Source organism: Lepus europaeus, chromosome 17 (genome assembly GCF_033115175.1).
Source record: "Lepus europaeus isolate LE1 chromosome 17, mLepTim1.pri, whole genome shotgun sequence".
Taxonomy (NCBI): Eukaryota; Metazoa; Chordata; class Mammalia; order Lagomorpha; family Leporidae; genus Lepus; species Lepus europaeus.
The window spans coordinates 37355625-37379936 of record NC_084843.1 but is presented as its reverse complement, the minus strand read 5'-3'; the positions used below and the strand labels follow the sequence as shown (position 1 = coordinate 37379936).

Here is a 24312-nt window from a genome sequence, read left to right as displayed (position 1 = left end):
ATAAGGCATGTGATCCAAGTGGTTTCTGATCCAAGCATTTTTATAGAAATCACTAAATCTAGTCAAAAACAATAGAGAAAGGGGTACTTTCCCTTCTAGTACTTGTTCTATCAACCTCGACTGGGCAGCACAGAATCATTGCTGTTAAAATAAAGGCTTCGTTTTATAAAGTAACATTTGATTGCTGCTGTATTAAGGACATCAGCATGCTGACCCGCTACGAGTAGAAAATAATGGGATGTTCCTTTCTTTGGGATGAGTATTTCAGAAGTTTAAGAAGGAAAGAAAACACTGAAAAAGAATTTAAGAGACACAGAAAAGAAGAAGATGCTTCTAAGTAGTGCCTGGAGACATCACCCCCTCCGAGACTAATTAGCACTGAAATATTTTCTGCTGGAGTATGTGACACTTACTTCATACCTTTTGTGAATTAATAAGTAAACAGGTGGCGGCAGCAACTATATTAAAACTAGGAAGACTTTCTATAAATGAAAGTGAGAGTTTATCACCCAGAAGGCAATTTCGAATATCAATTACTGTATTCATTACATTGCATGTTTCAGATCGGTTTGTTGCAGATTCAGGATTTGAAGAAAAAAAAAATGCACCCTCACCTCAAGATGAACCGTCATTAGTATTTAGTTCCATTATCGACACCGAATTATATAAAACAATAGGTAACCCAAAAATCGCCTTTGGTTTTGTTTCAGAGATAATTGTGTTACTTATATTCGAATCTGGTGTCCCCTGATCCGAAAATCCAGCTCGAATAAAATAATGAAGCCACAATCTAAAAATCTGAAGACCCGCATGTCGAGAGACTGACTCCCTGTTTCTAAAGGCAACACAACGCCTTCTCACTCTCTCCCTTCTCTGAGATCAGCAGGTGTCTCTGCCGCTCTGGCAGACAGAGAAAAGGAAAAGCAGGGGGCGAGGAGAAAGGAAAGGAAATTGTCTACGTGTGCTGGGGCTGGGCGTGGGGGCATTTTAAGCGCTCGGTGAAAGGCTCCCTCCCGTCTTCAGTTTTAAGGTTCTTGCCCACATTTTTACAATGATTTGCTATGACGGATTATGCAGCTGAGTTTGGGCATGTCCATCTGTAACTTATAAACGGAACGGAAAAAGGAAGGGATAGGCGGCAGCAAAGGGATGCGAGCGGGAGGCGAGCGCAGTGTAGGCGAGCGGGGACGGGAAGGGAGAGGCGGATTTTGGCAGTCAAAAGGGGGACGAGAGGCCCAGAAATGGAAAATGGGGCCTGGCCACCCAGCCCTGACGGGGAGGGCGGCCCCCCCCACGGGCCCCTCCTCGGCCGTCAGAGCGTGTGGAAGGGGTCGCACACTAAGCGTGGAAACTGGTCCCTCGGGACGAGCAGGGCTGGGAGCGCCGAGCAGGGGCGCTGGGGGGACGGGGTGGGGGGCGCAAGGGCACCAGCGCCCAGTGGTCCAGGCGCCTCAGGCCAGGGCAAACCTCGCAGCATAGGCTGCGCCCCGCCCCAGGTGCAGCTCGGACGCTCAGCCCGACCCCGAGTGCGCGCCCACGCGCGGGGTACCCAGCTCGTCATCTCGGACGACAGCCGGCAACGGCAAGCAACATGGCTGCCAGGCGTCCACCGCGGGGCCTCCCCGCCGGGCTCCGGGGTCGACGACAGTGACGATGGCGGGCGTCCCTGCCCCCCGACGGAGGAGCCCCGAGCCAGGCGGAGGAGGCTGACGCTAGAAACAGGCGGGAGCGACGCGGGGGTGGACCGAGTCCGCGAGCCTGGCGCGTGCGGGGGCGGCGGGCGGGCCGGGCGCGCGGCCTCAGACTCGCCCGCGCGTCAGCGCGAGCGCGGGTGGGGGCGGAGCGGCGGCGGCGGCGGCGGCTGCCAGCGGCGGCCCAGAGCCCTCTCGCGGCCGCGGCGGCAGCAGCGCCAGCCTCAGCCCCAGCCCGGCCGCTGCCGCCGCTGCCGCTTCACGCTCCTGCTGCCCGGCCCGACATGAGTGAAGCGGGTCGGGTGCCGTCGCCCGCCGCTCAGCCGGCAGTGGCGGCGGCCGCGCCGGAGGAAAAGAAAGGAAAAGAACCGGAGCGCGAGAAGCTGCCGCCCATCGCGTCCGCCGGGGCCGGCGCGGCTGCGGTAGGTGCGGGGCGGGGGCCGAGGGGCGCCCCGACGGCGGGCGTCGGGAGGCTGGGCGGCTCGGCCAGGGGAGCCCAGAGGCCCGCGTCGCCTCCCGGGACTCGGGGCGGCCCTGCCTCGGGCTGAACTAGAAGAGTTGTGCCTCGTGGACAGCCCCGACCCCTCGGCGAGCTGCGCCCTCCACGCTCGCGGAAGGCTGGGGGTGGCCCGTTCGGCTGGATGCTGTGTGCTGTGGACCCGGGGCTGACCTCCAAGTCGGGGTGGTCTGTTGGCTGAACGCGGGGGTCGGGCGGGCGGGAACGGGTTCTCCGCGGAGGAGATTGCCTCGGGGGCGCCGAGAGTCCTCCCTTCGCTTCGCCCCCTTTCCCCCTTGGGCTGGAACGGGCGCCGCAGCGAGTTTCCACTTAATCGTGACCTTTCCGTTGCTGTCAGGGGAGTGGGAGGTGGATGCTTCGGAGATGATTTGATTTCTCCTGTGGTGCAGACATGTGACTTAATGAGGAGGGGGGGAGCATTTTTGAACCTTTTTAAATTTAAACTCAAGTTATCTGAGCTTGACAGGGATGCCTTCCCTGCTGGATTTCCGAAATGGTTACTTGGAGAGCGTCTCGGGCTCCAAACTCCCTTTATTGCCAGATGATGTCATGGGACAGCTCCCTCCCCCCCCTCCCCTATTTTTCCTGGTGATTGTGACTGATTGCTTTGAAGCACAATTTTTTAAAAAATTCTCTGATTTTGAGACTTTTATTTGACATAATATTTAATACTTTCTGAAACTTTGCTTTGATGTATTTAAAGATCATGACTTGTCATGCAGCAGTGCGTGACAAAATAGTAAAAGTTTAGTGAACATTATGCATTTTCTTTATTCCTGCTTGGAATTCATTTCTTAAAACCTCCCTCTTAAATGACTAAGAGCTTACCGAAATAGCACACTCTTCCTTAAAGTATTAGTATTGGAATAATGTTTGGATTCAGTAGATTTTTCCAAAAGTGCTAAGAGCTATGATAATTGGAAATTGTTAAAACAAGCCCTTCAAGTTAAATCAGTGTAGCAAATTGTGGACAGCAATGACTCCTGTTTAAAAGTCTGTAGCTGTAATTGATGGGTAAATTGGAGCTGTGGTTAGTGATTACCTTAGGAAATGCTTGGAAGGCACTGGTCACCCAACTGCTTGTAGATTTAGTTCCTGCTGCTGGTAGCCTAGCTGCTCAGAGCTTATACTGATGAGTTATGGAGTTCAAGATTTTTTTTTAAAAGATACAGGATGGAATAGAAGGGGGTGAGGATGAATAGAAAAACTTGAGATCCTGAAGGCAATTTCTAGTCCCTTTAAGGTGTCAGTACTGTTGTTTTTAATGACTTTTAAAAATATATCACTTATAACAAAACTTATGGCAAAATGTATGTGTTTTTGTTAGTGAAAAACTAAAATTAAGAGTGTGTGCTTGGTCCCCTCAAAGGGCAAGAAAGCCAGGAGAGCTAGCCAATAGGGAGGGTCTGGGCATTGACAGGAAGGCTCTGAAAGAGCTGATAGCCTGTTTCATTGTTTTCCAGCCACCTGTTGGATTAACTAGCACCTAAAGGTTTGCTTAGTAACCTAATTGCCATCAATAACTTTTTCTTTGAGACATTTTAATGATTCTTCCTTTTTTACCCCAAGTTAAGAGCTTTCTGCCTGTCTAATCTGAGTGTATGACTCATTTCAAGTGGCCTCGAAACAGTGACTTTCAAAAAATCATCGTAACACATTTCTGAGAGTGTTGAAACGATTTAGACAGCTCTGGATTAAATAGGTCGCCAGATTGTGATGACCCTCATTCAGGCAAAAGGGTCTGGACTATATCCTAGAGGTTAAAGAAAGATACAGGGGGAGGAGCAAGAGTGCTAGAAAGAGCACTCCAAAGTGATATAAAATCACTCAAGTATGAAGGAAGTCCTTTCTAGTCAGGAGGTGTGTAACACAGTGAAATCAAACCTGACTGACCCCTGAATAACTTTGGTAGCATGCTGAAGTTCTTATTTCTGTATCTGAGCATGGAGTACAGTTTCAACCTTTGATGCACAGTAGAATTGTCTGGAGAACTTTTAAAGACATGGTTCTATAGCTCCAGATGCAGGTCAGTTAAATGAAGCTTGGGCTGTTTGTTTGTTTGTTTTAGTTCCCTGGGTATAGCTAAGATTGAAAATTAACAGTCTGTGTACTGAATTAGAAGCTCCCATGGGTGAAGCTCAGGAATCTTTTTAACTACATTGGCTCAAATCTAGTTTGCAGAGCAACATTTGAAGTGGACTTGTGAATGAGGCAGAAACCCGTTGTGGTGGGGGAATTGAAAGAAACAGCAGTTAAAGTGGTTCTAGTTGTAGATGCTTAGGAGACTGAAAATAGAGCCCTCAGAGGACTCTCAATGTTGAGGGGTTCGCCATGCTGCTGTGAAGACGGGACACAAGTCCACAGAAGAGAAGAGATTTGGAAGTAGTGCATGGGTGTGAAGGGCTGACATTGTGAATATTAAATATTACTGAGGGGAACGTTATAAATTAACTGCTGATGTTAGAAAACAGTGGTGATGGAGAAGGAGAAAATAATGCTCAGAGGGGCAGAAATAGCAGTGGCAAGTGAGGATGAGTTTGACAGGCTGCGTTAACATTTAATCAGATGACCAGGAAAAGGAAGATTCTCCAGGGGACGGTACCCAGGAATGAAGTGGACTCAAGAAAGCTAGATTTTACTTAGATCAGTGAGGTGAAAGGAAGCAGTAGCAGAAATCTTAGGATTTTGTAGGGAAGTTTTCCCAAAGGGCAGGCAGGTCAGGCAACTTGTCAAGTGTCAGTAGGTGAAGGTGAGGGGCAGAGAGCTAGCTTAAGGTAGCTGGTGGGGATGCCATGGGAAGTCTCTAGAGAATGAGAAGTTTATTTCAATTGTATCCCATTATACATTGTTTGATGGAGTCTGTGGACCAAAATGTAACCAGCAATTATTGAACATGTGTTATATTTGTTTAGCTTTGTTCTAGATGAATTCAGAAAATAAAAGACCAGGTTGGAAAAAAAAATGATCCCTGCCTAAGGGTATGCAAAGCTAAGCCAAACAATATGTAAAAGTCACAAAAAGCCGAAATAATTGTACTATAAGAGATCAGAAAAGGGAGATCAGTGTGTGCAGTACTGTGAAGACCTTGAGTTTACTTCCCATTAGGGCAATTATCTAAGCTGGCCAGCTGTTGAAGGATTTGGATGTGCCAAGGAAAGGGAACAAGGTAACCCAAGGGGAACCACAGCAAGAGCAAGGCTGAAAGGGAAAATTGGGGAGAAACAGAGCGCGCCCAATGGAGGCCTGCTGGGAGCTTGGGGGAGGTAAGACTGCAGAGGGGTTGGAGCCAGATCACTAGGCAGAGAAGTTTGCACTTTTGTTTTCATGTGGTTAATGGAAAGCCATTGGAATTTCTTAAATAAAGGAATAACACAATGAAATCAGTGGCAGCCTGTAGTTAAACTGGAGACCGAAGGAGAAAAAATGTGAAGGAAGCAGCGAGGTAGTTAATGCCTGAGATTTTGAGTCCCTCCCCTGGGGGCATGGCCATGGGGTGAGGGAGAGAGAGGGAGAGAAACACGCATACCTAAACCTTGCCCAGCTGGATGTTTGTAACAATCTTAAATATTAAATATGGAAAATCTTGGGCTCTTCATCCACTATGTTCTAAACAAGGGATGAGATGGTGAAGAATGTATGCTATTGTAGTGAAAATGCTTTAAATAATTAACTACAAGTATTACAAAAATGCATCCTAAGTGTAAATGTGTAATCGTATATAACAGCTATTTCTTGAATGTCCACTCTGTATGAAGCATTTTCCATGTATTTCTACCATTTGGTTGGCTAATACAATCAAAACCAATCACAGAACAAGCCTCTGAGAGGGGGAACCTGATTGTCAGGCTATGTGTACTTTGCCAAAGGGTAAAACGACTACTAAGAAACTGGTTAGTTTATAATTGAGTTTATAATTGAGATGTTTCTGACTCAACCACCTGTGCTTTCCCCCTATTTTGAGCACTCTGTGTCTGTGGCCAGATACAAGGGCCATGTGGTACAAAGAAACTCCACCTCCAGTAGTACTTCAGACAGAGTATGTGGCCCAGTGACAAATTTGCTTCAAATTTTGTCACTAGGGATAGAAGTATTACAGAAGACAATGATCTGTGCCAGGATATCTGATTGTTTGGATTTAATATTATGGTATTAATATACCTTTAAATTCTATGTAAAGTAAAGCATGATTTATTAAAGCAGATTAATCTGAGTCAAAAGTTAAAAAGAGGGCTGTGACCATAAAAATACATAACCACATTGTCTGTAATTGCGAGTGGGTTGTAAAGTCTGTTTGTCCACTTTTTTAACTGTGAAGCTATAATGTAGTTGCCTGATTATTCTCCCATTCATAATTAATTCTGAATGTTAGGACGCAAATAACTTGACTATATTTAACATTTAAAGAAAAGCAGCCTACATTTTTATTTCCTAGTCTCTTTTAGAAGATAGGGTTTTGAATCACTTAAGTAAAGCAATTCTGCTTGGGTTGGTGCTATTTAGTCCGGGGAGGGACTCTCATATCCAGAACATAGCTGACTTTTCACATCTTAATAGAAGAATGTATAGCAAATTAGCATTTCTCATTTTATAACCCAGTATCCTAATCGGGAACTGTGAGAAAAACATAGAAAAAGGAGAAATAAGATATCTTTACCTAGTAACAAGATCTTAAATAGTCTCTTTTATAGACACTAAGTACAATGGAGGCCCCATATCTGCTATGGCTGTGACTGGTAGTTTACTTCCAGTAAGTTAGTTAGTTTACTTCAAAAGTTGGGAAAGCAGGGTATCTAAAGGTTTTTTTTTTTTTTAATTTTCACTTAAAACATAAAAATGTGCATATTTTCTCCAGTTTTTTGACATAATGACATTTACTCAGTATCTCAGAAAGCTATTCACTTTTTGAAAAAGTAATTTTTATAGGCATTATACATGGATAGTTTTTGGACTCATTGAGGCCAAAGAATGAATTTTGTAGACATAGAAATTCCATTTAAAATATTTTAATTTGGCCTGGTGCTGTGGCATAGTAGGCTAAACCTCTGCCTATGGCAACGACATCCCATGTGAGTGTTGGTTCAAGTCCTGGCTGCTCCACTTCCAATCCAGCTCTCTGCCTATGGCCTGGGAAAGCAGTGGAAGATGGCCCAAGTGCTTGTGCCCCTGTACCCACATGAGAGACCCAGAAGAAGCTCCTGGCTCCTGGCTTTGGATCGAACCATCTCCAGCCATTGTGGCCATTTGGGGAGTAAACCAGCGGATGGAAGACTTTTCTCTCTCACTCCCTCTCTCTTTCTATAACTCTGCCTTTCCAAAAATAAATAAATAAATAAATAAGTAAAAAAGTTTTAATTCAAAAATTCTAAGATATGAAGTTTTATGACTTTCAAGTGTTTCATGATGGAACAGAGCTCTCACTTATTCTTTCATCAAAACCTGAATTAAAACAGAAGAATGTTTGTGTTCTAATGTAGCTTTTGGATGATCAAAGTAAATTTTATCAGAATTTTGAATGTAACAGAATTTGATATTCAATGCAAAAACAAGCATGGAAAACTCTGAATATCTTTCTCACTGATGTCTTATAGAAAAAAATACAATAAAAAAAAAAAAAAAACCAGAAATTTAACTCGGGAGGCAGGCATTTGGCCTAACAGTTAAGATGCTGGTTGGGACTCCCACATCCTGTATCATAGTGCCAAGTTCAAGTCAGCTTCATCCCTGATGCCAGCTACCTGCTAGTGAGCATTCTAGGAGGCAGCAGGTGATGATTCCTGGTAACTTGGGTCTCTGCCACCCATGTGGGAGGGCTAGATTGAGTTACCAGCTCCTGCCTTCAACCTGGCTCAGCTTCACCCCAAGTATTATGGGCATTTGGGGAATGAACCAGTAGATGAGAACTCTTTGCCTTTCAAATTAAACAAAAAGAAACTAAAAATAAATTTAACTGGGATGCATCTGCTCCTTAGTAAAGCTTTAAAGAAGGACCTCTTGTATAGTCAAATTTAAGATAAGGTTGAGGAGCTGGCATAGTGATGCAGTGGCCATATCAGTATCTCATATCAGAGCACTGGCACAAGCCCTGGCTGCTCTGCTTCCAATCCAGTGCCCTGCTAATATGCCTAGGAAAGCAGTGGAAGATGGCCTTCATCCTTGGGCCGCTGCCACCCTTGTGAGAAATCTAGACAGAGTCCTAGACTCCTGGCTTCCTGGGCCATTACAACCATTTGGAGAGTGAACCAGTGAATGGAAAGTCTCTTTCTCTCTTTGTCTTGCCTTTTATCACTCTGATATTCAAATAAAAATTAATTTAAAAAATAAGGTTAAAATAATTAATATGTGAATTGAAGCAGAATGGACACTAAGTATTAAAAAAATTTAAGATTAAATTATTAAAATTATTTAAAATTTGATTGTTTTATATTGTAATCTTAAAATATGTGATTATATAGTGGAAAAATCATAGAGGTCCATGTTAAGCACTTGTGAAACATGATTTTTGGCTAGTTATTGTAGTTACTAAAAAAATTTTTTTTTCTGCTGTTTGCATGTTTACTGAACTCACTGAGTTTGAAAAACTCCTGATTGGCCTCTACCTAGAGCAAGCATGGAGAATGTTTTCCTTCCAGGGGCCATTTATAACATCCTTCATGAGCCATGTAAAATTGTGAACTTAAAAATTAACCTGCTAGGGCTAGCAATGTGGAACAGCAGGTTAAGCTGCCACTTGCAAAACACCTGTATCCCTTGTGAGTGCTGGTTCTAATCCCAGCTACTCCACTTCCAATCCAGCTCTCTTCTAATGTGCCTGGGGAAGGCAGTGGAAGATGGCCCAAGGACTTTGGCCCCTTGGGCCCCTGCATTCCATGTGGGAGACCCCTGATGGAGTTCCATACTCCTGGCTTTGGCCTGCCCCAGCCCTGGCCACTGCAGCCATTTGGAGAGTGAACCAGTGGATGAAAGATCTCTCTCTCTCTTTCTCTGGCTCTGCCTTTCAAATAAATAAATCCTTTTTTTAAAAAAATTAGCCTGCTATAGATGTATTGGATGGCGAAGCCTGAATGTGGTTGCCTTGGCAGGACCAGTCCAGATGATTCCATGAGCCTTATATGGCCTGCGGGCTAGATGTTCCCCACCCATGACCTAGAGAGTGAAGTTAGGCTATTTATTATGCTGAGTGGAAGAATTTTGTGGATTTTCCCCCTCAATGAATTCTAAAAATGTTTTTTACCCTGTGTGCTCTGTTTGTACTTATCTTCACTCTGTCACAGCTGCTTCAGTATCCTGCTACTATCTATTCTTCCACACATCCAACCCACTGTTTGGGGCTGGCCACATTCCAGGGTTCATCTGTAGTGTTCATCTGCAAGGCTCATAGACAGCATTTTCAAAATTGCCCAGAAACCAGATGTAATATCTGTGGTGGGTACAAATTTCAGAGGGTTTATAATATTCTCTAACCTTTAATTTAGTCTGAAGCTTGATGTCATATTAAAGAAGCCCAACAGTTTCCTTTCTTCAATCAAATGGTATACTTAGGGACCAATTTTTTTTATTTTATTTAAGATTTGCTTATTTTATTTGAAAGGTAGAGTTACAGAGTGGAGGAGGGCAGACACACACACACACACACATTGAGAGAGAGAAAGAGAGATCTTCCATCTGCTGGTTCACTCCTCAGTGGTGTATACCGCCAGAGCTGGGCCAGTCCGAAGCCAGGAGCTTCTTCCAGGTCTCCCTTGTAAGTGCAGGGGCCCAAGGACTTGGGCCATCTTCTTCTGCCACCTTCCCAGGCACAATAGCAGGGAGCTGGGTTGGAAGTGGAGCATCTGGGACTTGAACCGGTGCCTATATAGGATGCTGTACCTCAGGCAGCAGCTTTTCCTCCTTTGCCACAGCACTGGCCCCCTAATAGTTTCTTGATTTGACTCTCTAGCCTTTAATTAATCTGCTTACCATCGCACAACATGCTGTCCTGTTTTTTTCTCATGAAAGTCTCACTTTAAATGTAAGGTTTGTCTTGTGCAACCTAGTATGGGGCAACTACTATTTTTGAAAGTTTTCTTTTATTCATCTGTTAACCTATGAAAATGTCCATGATTACCTTTATGTCTTATTAGGTATAAACTATCAAGAACACAGACATTTTACAAACAAGAAACTAATTAGACCAAGATGTCTTTTTTCATGTAGTTTAAGCTTTTTTGATCACAAAAAATAGAAAGCCAGTGCACTTATGCCTCCTTTTGGCAAAAGGAAACTTATTGGAATGATACACATAGATTAGAACCAAAAATAGGAATGCTATTCTTTTACTCTTAGCTGGTAGGTCTTTTCTATATTCCTCTGTGTAAAATCTGGAAAGACCGCCTCTGCTTGACTTACGAAGAAGCATCAGTGCCCATCGTGCCAGACCATCTAATGCACGACCTTCTTGCCTTTAGATGGGCTGCCTTTAGGTTGAATGTCTATAACTGTTCTAATCCATGGCCATTTATTTCTGCAAAAAGAATGGCAATAATGCTGTGGGGACCTTGAATGAGGAAGTTTCAATGGATGGAAACATTGGATTGTTGGACTTGGCAGCCATGATAAATGTGCTCAACATTTCTTTCCTCAGTTTTTTATACTTTTCCTGTCATTGGCCTTTCTCAGTAAAGCTTCTGAGCAATCCCTGCTCATTGCTGCTTGCATTTCCTCACTCCCCATTCATTCGTCAACCCATTTCTACAGGTTCTGCTACCCCCATGCCCCTGAATCTCTTGTCTCTGTTGTTCCCAAGATTTTGTTTGCTCACTCTGGTAGACACGTTTTAGGTCTAACTATTCTTTAGCATTTAACATTTTTGGTCATTTTTTTATCAAAACTTTTATGATTAATTTTTAATATATTCTTCTAGATTTTTTGTCTCTTGATCATTCTTAATCCAGGTTGCTTACATTATACATGCTAATGTATGGTTCTGTCATATAGTTTTCTGCTGCTATATAATAATATCACTTAGAAAGCTTCCATTTGTTTTGTCATGAGAAGCATGCTTTTGTCTAGTATGCTGCACATTGGTTTCCTTTCTAGTTACTAAAAAATGCTGTGGTTTTATAACCCAGTCTAGAATTTTCTTCAAATATGCCCTCATATTTCTTTCTCTCTCTCTCTCTCTCTCTCTCTCTCTCTCTCTCTCTCTTTTCTCTCTCTTTAAGATGTATTTATTCATTGGAAAAGCATAGTTACAGTAAGGCAGAGAGAAAGGTCTTCCATCTGCTGCTTCACTCTCCATATGGCCCCAATGGCTGGAGCTTGCCTGATCTGAAGCCAGGAGCCTGGAGCTTCCTCTGGGTCATCCATGCAGCTGCACGGTCCCAAGGACTTGGGCCATCCTCCCCTGCCTTCCCAGGCACATCAGCAGAGAGCTATATTGGAAGTGGAGCAGCTGCGACTTGAACCAGTGTCTGTATGGGATGCTGGCACCCCAGGTGGCAGCTTCACCCACTATGCCACAGTGCCAGCCCCAAATATGCCCTTTTCTTTACACTGGGATATCAACATATGTCTATTCTGAAAGTTGAAGTAAAGCATTTTACATTGCTTCAGCCTTAGATGTGAAATAGTTGTTACTGTTTTGCCCTAGCTTGACCCAGGCTGCCAGTCCTCTTTATTCCCTACTTCTCCTGTCACAGTTCAGACTTTGTCTCTTAGAGTAGGCCTGGTTTAGCTTTTAGAACTATTTGCCTTCAGGCTATTCCCTAGACTGCTACCAGAGTGATTTTTCCAAAAATACAAATATGATCGTGTCACTTCCTACTTGGAAGTCCTCAGTGATTTGCCCTATCTCCTTGCAAGATGGGCCTGAGACTTGATGCCATGGCCACTTCTTACTTTTCCAGTCCATCTCTCTGGGCCAATATACCTTTCTGATTCTGTATTCTAACCACACTGCTCCCTAAGTCCTATTATTATGCAGTTTTTGAGAACGTCCATGATAGTTATCAAAGAAAACATACCCTTGCTGTATTAATCCATTTTGTGTTGTTATAATTAATAGCTAATGTTGGCTATTTTATAAAGGAAAGAGTTTTCTTTTGCTCATGGATTGGTGGCTGGAAGGTCTAAACAGCATGATGCTGTCATACTGTTGAGGCTCCTTCTGGCCATGTTATATAACATGGCAGAAGAGTGGAAAGGGAACCGGCCACATGCAACAGGGCCACAACCCACTCTTGGGATAACTAATCCAGCCACAGAAAACCTGACCCACTCCTGCAAGTCAGCATCTATTCATGAATTAGGTCTCTGTGACCTGATTGCCTTCACTAGGCCCCACCCCTGAAAGGTTCCACTTTTTAGGGCAAGCATTTGGCCTAGTGACTAAGACACCCTTCAGGATGCCTAAATCTCATATCCAAGTGCCTGGGTTTGACTCCCAGCCCCAGCCCCTGGTTCCAGCTTCCTGCCAGTGCAGGTTCTGGGAGGCAGCAATAATGGCTCAAATATTTGGGTTCCTCCACCCACATTGGAGACCTGGATTGTATTCTCAGCTTTCAGCTTTGCTCTGACCCCATTCCCCAACCCGTACTCCTTACCCCCATTGCAGGCATTTGAGGAGTAAATGAGAAAATCGGAGATATTTCCTTAGTTGTCTGTCTGTCTCTCTACTCTCTATCTCCAGAATAACAATAATAATAATAATAATAATAATAATAATAATAATAAAGTGTCCTGGAGTGAGCCTTGTGGCACAGTGGGTTAAGCCAACACTTGGGACACCCACATCCCACATGTGAGTGCTGGTTGGAGTCCCAGCTAATGCATCCTCAAAAGTAGCAGTTGATGGTTCAAGTGCTTGGGCCTCTGCCACCTACATGGGACACTCAAATAGAGTTCTAGGCTTCTGACTTCAGTCTGGTTCAGCCCTGGCTATTGCTGGCATTTGGGGAATGACCCAGCAGATGGGAGGGTGCCCACTCTCATTTTCTCTCTTTCTCTGCCTTTCAAGTAGGTGAAAATAAATAATTTAAAAAAAAAAATGTTCCACTGTCTCAAAGCCACCACACTGCCAACCAAGCTTCTAGAACATGAACCTTTGGGGATAGTCCACATCTACACTATACAGTATGCAAAGTTATTGTAAGATATTTGGAGTTATGTTCACAAAGCCCAATACTGCAAGACCATTCATTGTATAAGACATGGTTGGTCTTTTACAGATTGGTCACTTTTATTAACATTTGTAAATAAAATGTATAGTGCATCAAATTTGTCATTTGCTCCTGTTATTATTTAAGATTTTCTGGGAGAACTAAACATATAAATAAGCAAACTTAATCCCAGTAGTTAATAAGATTCTTAAACATCTTGATATTTATGGCCAGGAATGATTTACTTTGTCAAATTTAATTTACTTTAAATTTACTTTGTCAAATTTGTTTAGATTTTACTTTCCTGATTTGCATACTATCTTTGTGAATTGAGCAACTGGTTTAATTTATCAAGATTATGCAAATTATGCTATTTAGCAAGACCTTTATAGGAAAAAATATTGTGAATCACTGGTTTATTTAACAGTTTTCAATTCTGTCTCTTATTTTGGGAATCTACATTATAAATATGGAAATTAGAATTGTTAGTTGTTTAATAACTGTTAGTTTCCTGACTTATTACATAGTGTTCTTTTGTTTGTTTGTTTGTTTCTGTTTTTTATTACTTGGAGATTCCCACGTGTGAGCTAAGCAAGGTTCTTTGGAACTTCCTTTTATTAAGAGGTAGAGAAAGGAGGAGGGAAAGAAAAGAAAACACAGAGCCTTCCCTAGGTTGCTAGTATATCAGAGGTTTCCCTGAAGCATACTTAGTTTTTGTGTTTATGTTTTTTTTTTCCTAGTTAGGTGAATTGCTCTTAAAGTTATTAAATTCTGGGGCAGGCATTTGGTGCAGCAGTTAAAACACCACTTTGGATGCCTGTCTCTTGGGTTCATGTCCCAGGTCTGCTTCTGACTCCGGCTTCCTGCATAAGCACACACCCTGAGAGGCAGCAGGTGATGGCTGAAGCACTTGGGTTCCTGCCACCTATGTGGAAGGCCCAGAATGAGTTCCACATTCCTGATTTTGGCCTGCTAAGCCCCAGCTTTTGTGGGAATTTGGGCAGTAAACCAGCAGATGGAAGATTAGCTCATCTCTATCTCCATCGTTGCCTCTATCTATCTCTGTTTCTCTCTCTGTGTGTGCCTTTCAGATAAGTAAATAACTTTTTAAACAGTTCTTAAATTTTATTCAGCAAGCATACATAAATATTGAGAAGATGATGCTAGTCACAAAAAGTGAAAATAAGCTGATGAGTTTACATACTTAATATCATGTGGTAAGCTCTTGATGAGTAACAGTTACCATGCCAAGAGATTCTGTGCTATGATGGTTTACAGACTTCCTGGTCATTTGCACTGGAATTTGAATTTTGGCTTCTTAATAGGTCAGTGAATTTGAACATAGTACCTTAAATTTCATACCTGTAAAATGAGGTATAAGTACACCTCTCATAGGGATGTTGTAATGTATTTAGCATCTAATATAGAAGTAGGTATATAACAGACAATAAAGGGCTAGTTTGGGTCTGGCATTGTGGCACAGTGGGTTAAGCCACTACCTACAATATTGGCATCCCATATCAGAACTCTGGTTCTAGTCGTGGCTCCTCTGCTTCCAGTCCAGCTCCCTGGTAGTGCACCCAGGAAAGCAGCAGAGAATGGCCCAAGTGCTTGGGCTCATGCTACCCAAGTGTGAGACCTGAATGGAGTTCCAGGCTCCTGGCTTCTGCCTGGCCCAGCACTGGCTGTTGTCATTTGGGGGAATGAACCAGCATATGGAAGATCTCTTTTCTCTGCTTCTGCCTCTTCATCTGTCACTCTGCCTTTCAAGTAAATAATTTTTTTTTTAAAGCTAAGGTTTAAAATAACTTGTTTTATTGTGATGTTCATAGTAATAACTTACTGAGCACTCATTATCATTGGTCATACATAAGACCCTAGATTAGATTGTCTGTAATTCTGAGACTTTAGATTGATATCCTACATCTATTAGAAGACTACTTTTTTTCTTTTAGACAATATGTTTAACTTTTATAGACTGAGTGTTATAGGCTAATCCTAACAAAGAATTCAGGGAGTTTGGGGCTGGCACTGTGGTATAATGGGTGAAGCTGCCACCTGCAGCGCTGGCATCCCATATGGGCGCCTGTTTGAGTCCTGACTGTTCCACTTCCAATCCAGCTTCCTGCTAATGCACCTGAAAAAGCAGCAAAGGCGGCCCCAAGTGCTGCTTACTAATATACCTGGGAAGCAGCTGATAATGGTCCAAGTGCTTGAGTTCCTGTCACCCAAATGGGAGACCTGGATGAGTTTCTAGTTCCTGGCCCAGGCTATTGACAGCATTTAGGAAATGAACCAATTGGTGGAAAATTTTTTTGTTTCTCTCTCTCTTTGTTACTCTGCCTTTCAAATTGATTTAAAAAAAATAAAAAGAAAGAAAAAGCAACTGGGGCTAGCATTGTGACGCAACTGGTAAAGCTGCCACCTGTGACACCTGCATCCCATATGTATGCGGGTTTGTGTCCCAGCTGCTCCACTTCTGATCCAGCTCCCTGCTGATTGCCTGGGAAAAGTAGTAGAAGATGTCCCAAGTGTTTGGTCCCTTGCACCCACATGGGAGACCCAGATGAAGCTCCTGGCTTTGGCCTGGTCTAGGGCTACCCATTGCGGCCACCTGAGGAGTGAACCAGTGGGTGGAACATCTGTCTACCTCTCTGTAACTCTAACGTTCAAATAAATAAATAAATCTTTTTTAAAAAAAGAGCAGTTAGTTTTATAGAAATGATAAACACCAGAAAAAGCTTAACAGAGAAGTTATGATAGATTATGCTGCACTTACAAATAACACTGTGCCTCAGTGCTTGGACACTGTCCAAGTTTATTATTTCTAATGATGTAATCTCATGTTGGTCAGAGTGGCTGTGCTCCACATACTCCTGTATGGATTCAAGCTGACTGATGCTCTAAAATCTCAATTCTTAGCCTTTATGATAATTCAGTGGAGGAAGAGAGAACTGGAGTTTTTCCCACCAGTCTTACATGCATTGGTTCTTTCTGGTCCAGAAATGATAGACATCATTTCCACTTGTGGCCCATTAGAACTAATTATGTTGGCCACCTGACTGTGAGAGGCTGGGGCATGTGGGGAGAATACATAGATATTTGGTGAGTATAACTGCTTCTGCTACATAACATAGAAGCTGACTCTAAAAAGATAACTGGAAATCAATCTGATGCCTGAAGAAGGAGGAGATAAAAAAGAAATTCTTTTTCTGCTATTGAAGTAATCTTTGGAGTAAAAATGTGATGTTAAGGAAGTTAACAACTATATCCTCTTAAATGTCTGGAAGCTGGAACATAGTGTATAAAAATCTGAGAGCTGGGGACCAGTGCTGTGGCCTAGCGGGTAAGGCCTCTGCCTGCAGTGGCAGCATCCCACATGGATGCCGGTTTGAGTCCCAGCTGCTCCACTTCTGATCCAGCTCCTTACTGATGCACCTGGGAAAGCAGCGGAAGATGACCTAAGTACTTGGGCCCTTGCACCCACGTGGGAGACCTGGAAGAAGTTCCTGGCTTTTGGCTTCGGCCTAGCTCAGCCCCAGCCATTGTGGTCATTTGGGGAGTGAACCAGCGGATGGAAGATATTCTCTCTTTCTCTCTTTCTTTCTGTCTGTCTACCTTTCAAATAAATAAATAAGTCTTTAAAAAAATTATGAGAGCCTGGAGTAATCCCTGACATGGCTATATAGCTGAATCTTGTACTAGTAACATGGTCTTACTTATAATTATAAAATATATATTATCTATTATGAATTTTATAGTGGAAAACATGACTACATATGCTATAGGAAGCTTACTCTATGAACTGTATCTAAGGACCCTTAGCTACTTAAAAAAAATTCCTGTTATGTGTAAAGCATGATCACAGTGCTCAGAAAAAATACTCTGAAGAATTGTTTTACTTGAACTCTCAAGTTATCTATTTGTCTGTTTGAGGGATAGAGAGACAGCTGAGAGAGAGAGAGACAGAGCTGTTACCCTCTGGTTCACTCCTCAAATGCCTCTGACAGTTGTGGTTGGACAGCAGGAACCCATTTATTTGAACCATCACTGTGCCTCCCAGGATCCTTATCAACAGGAAGCTAGAAGCAGGAGCCACAGCTCGATACTGATCCCAGGTACTCTGATATGGGACATGGGCATCAACTGGCATCTTAACTGCTAGGCTAAGTACTTGCCACTGAATTTTCAGAGCCTTCAGGGAATCAATCTATGAATTACTGCATACCTGTTAATTATTAAATGTATTTCCAAAAATCACAAAAATTGTATTATCTAAGAACAAAGTTAAAGTAGCAGTTAATATTAATGGACTGTATACCATGTGCAGGGAATAGTGCTAATCATTTTGTATGTACTACCACTATTAAACCTCACAATATTCTGTAAGGTAGGTACTATTATTAGCCCCATTTCCAAACTTTCTCAATTTGTAACCATGTAGATGATACAACTCTTTTATACTTAAGACACTTCAGTCCTAGAAAAGTTAAGTCAGCTGTGCACGTCAGTTATATCTATCATGTATCATAAGATTTAAATGTTACAAATGTTCGTGATTTCTGCAGTAAAATAATTTATAAGTAGGCTGCAGGGATTATGCTGCAATGTTAACGTTTCTGTTTTTAGGGTTTGGACAGAGGAGCCAAAGGCCAAATTTCCACTTTCAGCAGTTTTGTTTCAACGGTCAGCCAGAAGAAAGAAGCCACTGAGAACAGAAGTTCACCTACACATCTTGTTTTCCCTAACATCAAGAATGGTAATAGTTGATATATCTTTGCAAAAATATATTCATAGTGTTAAAATTATTTATAAAGTAGACTTTTAATTATTCAGTATTGTTCTTGTAGTTTTAGTTAATACAATGAAAAAGAAATAAACTATATAAGGTATTTTTAGATGATTGTTATCTAGAGTAAGAAAATGCAGTAAAACTCATGAATAATAAAGTTTACATAGAGAGCTAACTGTAATATTAATACAATAAAGTTTAATTGTCTATAAAATATATATTTTAGTATAATACAAATATATATTCAGTAAATTTCCAGTAGTCAAGCAATAATCAATTAGAAGTTGACAGAAATATATGATATTTAGTATTATTTTTAAGGAAATAAACATAAAAGGAAATATATAAAACCTACACAGAGAAAACTATAAAATGAGATCAAAAGACTAAAAGGTTTAAATGGAAAACTTATTAAGTTTATTCACTACAGTCAATAATTTTCAACATTTTTGGAGAAACTTAACAAAATGATTCTATATTTGATCTGTAAGAATAAATGTTGGCTGGCACCGCGGCTCACTAGGCTGATTCTCTGCCTGCGGCACCGGCTCTCTGAGTTCTAGGCCCGGTTGGGGCGCCAGTTCTGTCCCAGTTGCTGCTCTTCCAGTACAGCTTTCTGCTGTGGCCCAGGAAGGCAGTGAAGGATGGCCCAAGTCCTTGGGCCCTGCACCCGCATGGGAGACCAGGAGGAAGTACCTGGCTCCTGGCTTCGGATCGGCGCAGCGCGCCAGCCATAGCAACCATTTTGGGGGGGTGAACTAAAGAAAGGAAGACCTTTCTCTCTGTCTCTCTCACTGTCTAACTCTGCCTGTCAAAAAAAAACAAAAAAGAATAAATGTCTCCAAGGATGTAAGAAAAAATAATGAAGGTACCTACTTCCCCATAATGCCATAAAAGCTATATTAATGATAGCATTGCCACTGAGAAAGCCAAATAGATGGAAATTGATAAGTATAAAATATTTAAGTGGCATTAAATTATTCAAAAAGTTGAATTAGGTCAACTAACTTCTCAAAAATAAGTTATCTATTTTTTAAAAAGTAAATAAAAGTAAAGACAATGCACATACTCACCAACCCAGTAATTCTATTTCTTTGAATTTAGTATGAGGAAATGATGTAACAAATGTACAAAGACACATGGAAAGGATGTACATTATTTATAATCACAGTATTTGAAGTTAATATAAATGGATTGGTTGGCTAATATGTTAATTCATATTATAAATATTCTGCTTCCGGCCGGCGCCGCGGCTCACTAGGCTAATCCTCCGCCTTGTGGCACCGGCACACCGGGTTCTAGTCCCGGTCGGGGCACCGATCCTGTCCTGGTTGCCCCTCTTCCAGGCCAGCTCTCTGCTGTGGCCAGGGAGTGCAGTGGAGGATGGCCCAAGTCCTTGGGCCCTGCACCCCATGGGAGACCAGGAGAAGCACCTGGCTCCTGCCTTTGGATCAGCACGGTGGCCATTGGAGAGTGAACCAACGGCAAAAAGGAAGACCTTTCTCTCTGTCTCTCTCTCACTGTCCACTCTGCCTGTCAAAAAAAAAAATATTCTGCTTCCATTAAGAAAAATTTAATAATGTATATAAAGTGACTAGGAAAAATGCCCATAATACACTGTAAAATGAAAATGCAAATTATACAATTGTAGGTAGATATATAGTTGGTTTTTTTTTGTTTGTTTGTTTTTGTTTTTGTTTTTTTAGTGGAGGGAAACCTTTTTTTTTGAGCATAGAAGGATTCCCACCAATCTTTAATGTTACCCTCAGGAACTAGGACTGGGTGTACCTTATTAATGTTTTTTATATAACTACATTTTTTGATCACCAGAAACACATATTGTATGCTTTTAAGTACCTGTCACCCTGTAACAAGACAAGACAAACCTGCAAAGGTGTAAATGCCTCTCATACCTCATCAAAAGAAAGAAATCTAGAAAAATTAAAGAACATAGTTTCTGGTAAATTACCTGTGTCCATAAGCTGTATGTGGCATAAATAGTTCTTGCACAGATTTTCTGTTTGACAGTCCCAAGCTAGTGCTAGACCTATTCTCCAGTCTTACAGGTTAGTATTTTACTACCTCATGTATGGATCCTTTATCATTGATGGTGTTTTGCTTCCTTTTCTTGTTTACACACACACACACACACACATTCCATCACCCCCAGGAAAGTACCAGTACTTGTGTGTCATGGTGTCACAGTTCCCCCAACCCACAACAGCACAACAAACCTCTAACCATGGTTTCATTACGGAAAGAGAAAAATAAAGAATACACCAGAATTTAAGAGAGGAGTTAGTAAATTATTTCTGTTTTGGACATATTTGGACTAGATAAGAACTAGTAATTTTCATTTGATTAATATTTAAAATTTGGAGAAAACTTTTAAAAATATTCTTTTGAACCTCACAACATTGACATAAGATGGAATAGACATTAGAATACCTATTTTATTAGTTGTATTAGTTTTCTATTGCTGCATAACATATTAATGGCTTAAAAACAACAACCCATTTATTATCTCACCATTCTCTAGGTCAAAAGCCTCATGGTTGTGGCTGGGTTTTCTACTCAGGGTCTTACAAGGCTGATATCAAAGTATTCTTTGGACTGGGCTCAGAGCAATAATCCTCTTCCAGTTGTTGGTAGAATTCATTCTGTGTGATTGTGAGACTGTTGTCCAGTTACCTTGCTGATTGTCAGTCAAGAGATGCTCTTAGCTGCTGGAGGCCATGCATAGTTCCTTGCCGTGGGCCTTCTCATAGACCTTATAGAATACAGAAGCTTACTCATTGAAGGCCAGCAGCAGGATCTTTGTATCAAATTCTCTTTATTCCAATCTCTCTGACTTTCTCTTCTGCAACTAGTGAGAGAAAAGTCTCCTAAAGGGCTTGTGTTGTTTAGGTTTTGCCTATCTGGTTAATGTCCCCATTTTAAGATCACACTTATAGTTACTAGAGTTTAAGAACTTCCACACATATCTCTTTCCTAAGTTAGGAACCTTAAGAAAATGAAAATATAGGCCTATAAAGAATGACAGGGACTTAAAAAGAAATGGATAGCCATAAACTTCTTTGTTTGGACTTTCTGTCCAGATACCTTAGCTTTTTATTCTACCTATCAATTTTCCATCTTTACCATTCTATCTACACTATTATTTTGATCTCTGAACTCAGCTTGCCAACCTACATACTAGCAAGTCCTTGAGTGAACATACTGACTCTGGATGTGGTCCACCTATTTGAGCTCCACCACTTGAGTGCTTCTCTCTTGTCTGTGCCAGCCCTGTGGAATCTTGACTTAGCCCCTTGTTGTATTTGTGCTCATCATCCTAAATGAATAGCTCCTTAGCAGACTTTGGTTACCTTATTAGAGCTCCTGGTGCTGACTTCTAGCTGTTCTCTGGATGCCACCTAAATTCAGGTGTGACTTGGAGTTCTCTACCAAAGTTCCTGCAGGAAAAAAGTCCTTATTGAATGGGAAGTTAGAATAAGTCTTCCAAATGGAAGCATGTTTACAATTCCTTGATCTTTTGGAAAATCTTTCTTACTTGCCAATAAAATTGTTTCTTCAAAGATACATCATTCTTGGCAGTTAGAATTTTCCTCCCTCTTCTTTGGTAGTGGGACCCATGCTGGGTATTCTCTAACAGCTTTTCTCCCTGTCTGATCTCCAAGTGGTATTAGAGAAGCCACAAAAGCCCAGCGTGGGTTTGCCTAACAGCTGAGGGATGCCTTTCCTCCTTGTAGAGCACATAACTAGGTATGCCTGTCAAGTTGGCTGATCTTTTAAAGATCTGAGAAGTGTAGGCGTTTTACCTACTATAACAGCTGCTAAGGATGATACATCTTCAGACACAATGTAGAAAATAAGTAATAGAGAGGGGGTTGCACTACATTCTCTCTTCCATTTTTTAAATTTAAATTTTCCTTCTAAAGTTATTATGCCCCTTTTCAGACTTAGATGTTTCATAAAACATCTTTATAAAAAAAATAAAGCAATTACACAAATCTTTTTAAATGTCTTTGCAAGGGAAAAACAAGGTGGTCTTCAGCTCACATAGTGATTGAATCTGTGTATGGGCCCTGTGATCTATTTGCAGGTAAAGTTCCCCAGGGTCTTATAGTTTCTCTAAGAGCAATCTGGGGGACACAGTGGGAAACAAGCTGTTAGAACAAACCCATGGTGAGAGTGAAGGACTTTATGTGTTAGGATTCCTTGCTGAGAAGTGCTTTCATGGCCTCAAATGACCCCCTCTGCAGGTTTCCTTGAAAAGTGAACTGATTTTGTACTAAATCACCAAGCTCTCTCTCTAGGTCAGAGTAAGTACTTTGGATTTGGTTTTTCTTAACTATTCCTTTGGGAGAGGTTTATCTATAACAAATGTAAATTATTTTTGCTTCAGTTATTTGTCTGTTTCTCTGTCTCTACTAATCTTTGCTCCTGCAGCTTTTATTTTGGAGAGGAAAAGAGCTATCTCTTCTTTGTATATATTAAAGTTAACTTTTTTAGGAGCCTGCATTGTGGCATAGTGGGTTAAGCCACCGCCTATGAGGCCGGATTCCCATGTGGGCTCTGGTTCATGTCCTGGCTGCTCCACTTAGATCTGGTTCTCTGCTAATGGCCTGAAAGATAAGCAGCTGATGTCCAGAGTAGTTGGGCTCCTATACCCAATAGGGGGACCCAGATGAAACCCCTGGCTTTTGGCTTCGGCTTAGCTGAGCCCTGGCCATTGTGGCCGTTTGGCGAGTAAACCAGCAGATGAAAGATCTCCCTCTCTCTCTCTGTCTCTTCCTCTCTCTAACTGCCTTTCAAATAAATCTTTTTTTTGAAAAGGTTAACTTTCTAAAAAAAATATTTATTTGAAACACAGAGTTATGGAGAGAGGAGGAGAGAGAGAGAGAGAGAGAGAGAGAGAGAGAGAGAGATTCCATTGACTGATACACTCCCCAAATGGCTGCAAAAGCCAGGTCTGGCCAGGCCAAAGCCAAGAACCAGGAACTCCATCCTGGGCTCCTACGTGAGTGACAGGGGCCCTAGCACTTGGACCATTTTCTGCTCCCTTTCCAGGTGCATTATCAAGGAGCTGGATTCGAAGCAGAACAACCGGACCCCAGCAGGCACTGCTGTATGAGAAGCTGGTGTCACAAGTAGCAGTTTATCCCCCTGTGCTGCAGTGCCAGCCCAGAAGTTAGCTTTCTGAATACATAGCAGATTGATATGCTTCAAAAATAAAAACTGCAAGAATAAGTATGTTTCAAACATCTCACTTTAACATTCTTCCCTGTCTCATATTCTTCTCTATGTTTATTTATGCAAATACAAGTAAATAACAACATAAGTTCTCATTTATACTTTGGGCAACATGTTGTTTACTTTTTCAGTTCATGTATTCAAGGTATCTTTCTGAATAAGTACATAGAAAGTGTCCTTATTCTGTTTTTTTAAGATTATTTTATTCACTTGAAAGAGTTAGAGCAGGGGAGACAGATCTTTTCCATCTGCCAGTTCACTCCCCAAATGACTACAGTGGCCAGGGCTTGTCCAGACCAAAGCCCAGAGCCAGGAACAACTTCTGGGACTCTCACGTCAGTGCAGGGACTCAAGCACTTGGGTTATCTTCCACTGCTTTCCCAGGCACATTAGCAAGGAGCTGAATGCAAAGTGGAGCAACTGGGACTCAAATTGGCGCCTGCATGGAATGCCAGCATTGTAGGCCACGGTTTACCCTCTATGCCACAATGTCGGCCCCATCCTTATTCTTTTTTACAACTATATTCTCTTGTATTGAATGTACCATAATTTATTTATCCAGACTATCTTTAAAAGATTTGAGTTGTGTCCATTCTTTTGTTATTGTAAACAGTACCACGATGAATGTACATAATGTCATTTTGTTCATCTGCAGATACATCTGTAGGATAGTTCTAGAAGTGCATTCTTTTTTTTTTTTCTTTTTTTTTCTTTTTTTTTTTTTATTTTATTTTTTTTTCTTTTTCTTTTTTTTTTTTACAAACCCTTGTGTCGAGGGCTGACTTTCAATAGATCGCAGCGAGGGAGCTGCTAGAAGTGCATTCTTGAGTCAAGGACTAAGTACATTCAAGATCTCCTTGAGTTTTCAATATATCTGTTTGTCTCCAGGGCCTAGCATTCATGATACATGCAGTCTGTACT

The 24312-nt window shown here is 41.8% G+C and overlaps 1 protein-coding gene across 3 annotated transcripts in view; it reads left to right on the top strand.

The window, feature by feature from the left end:
* The first annotated feature begins 1950 nt into the window (after positions 1–1950).
* HECTD2 (HECT domain E3 ubiquitin protein ligase 2) overlaps positions 1951–24312 on the top strand; it is an 88997-nt gene continuing 66635 nt past the window's right edge. For all 3 annotated transcript variants that reach the window (XM_062214100.1, XM_062214101.1, XM_062214102.1), the window contains exons 1-2: positions 1951–2113; positions 17973–18102. In XM_062214100.1, the coding sequence (XP_062070084.1) occupies positions 1976–2113; positions 17973–18102 (268 nt within the window). In that variant the 5' untranslated portion in view covers positions 1951–1975. The remainder of the gene's footprint in view (positions 2114–17972; positions 18103–24312) is intronic.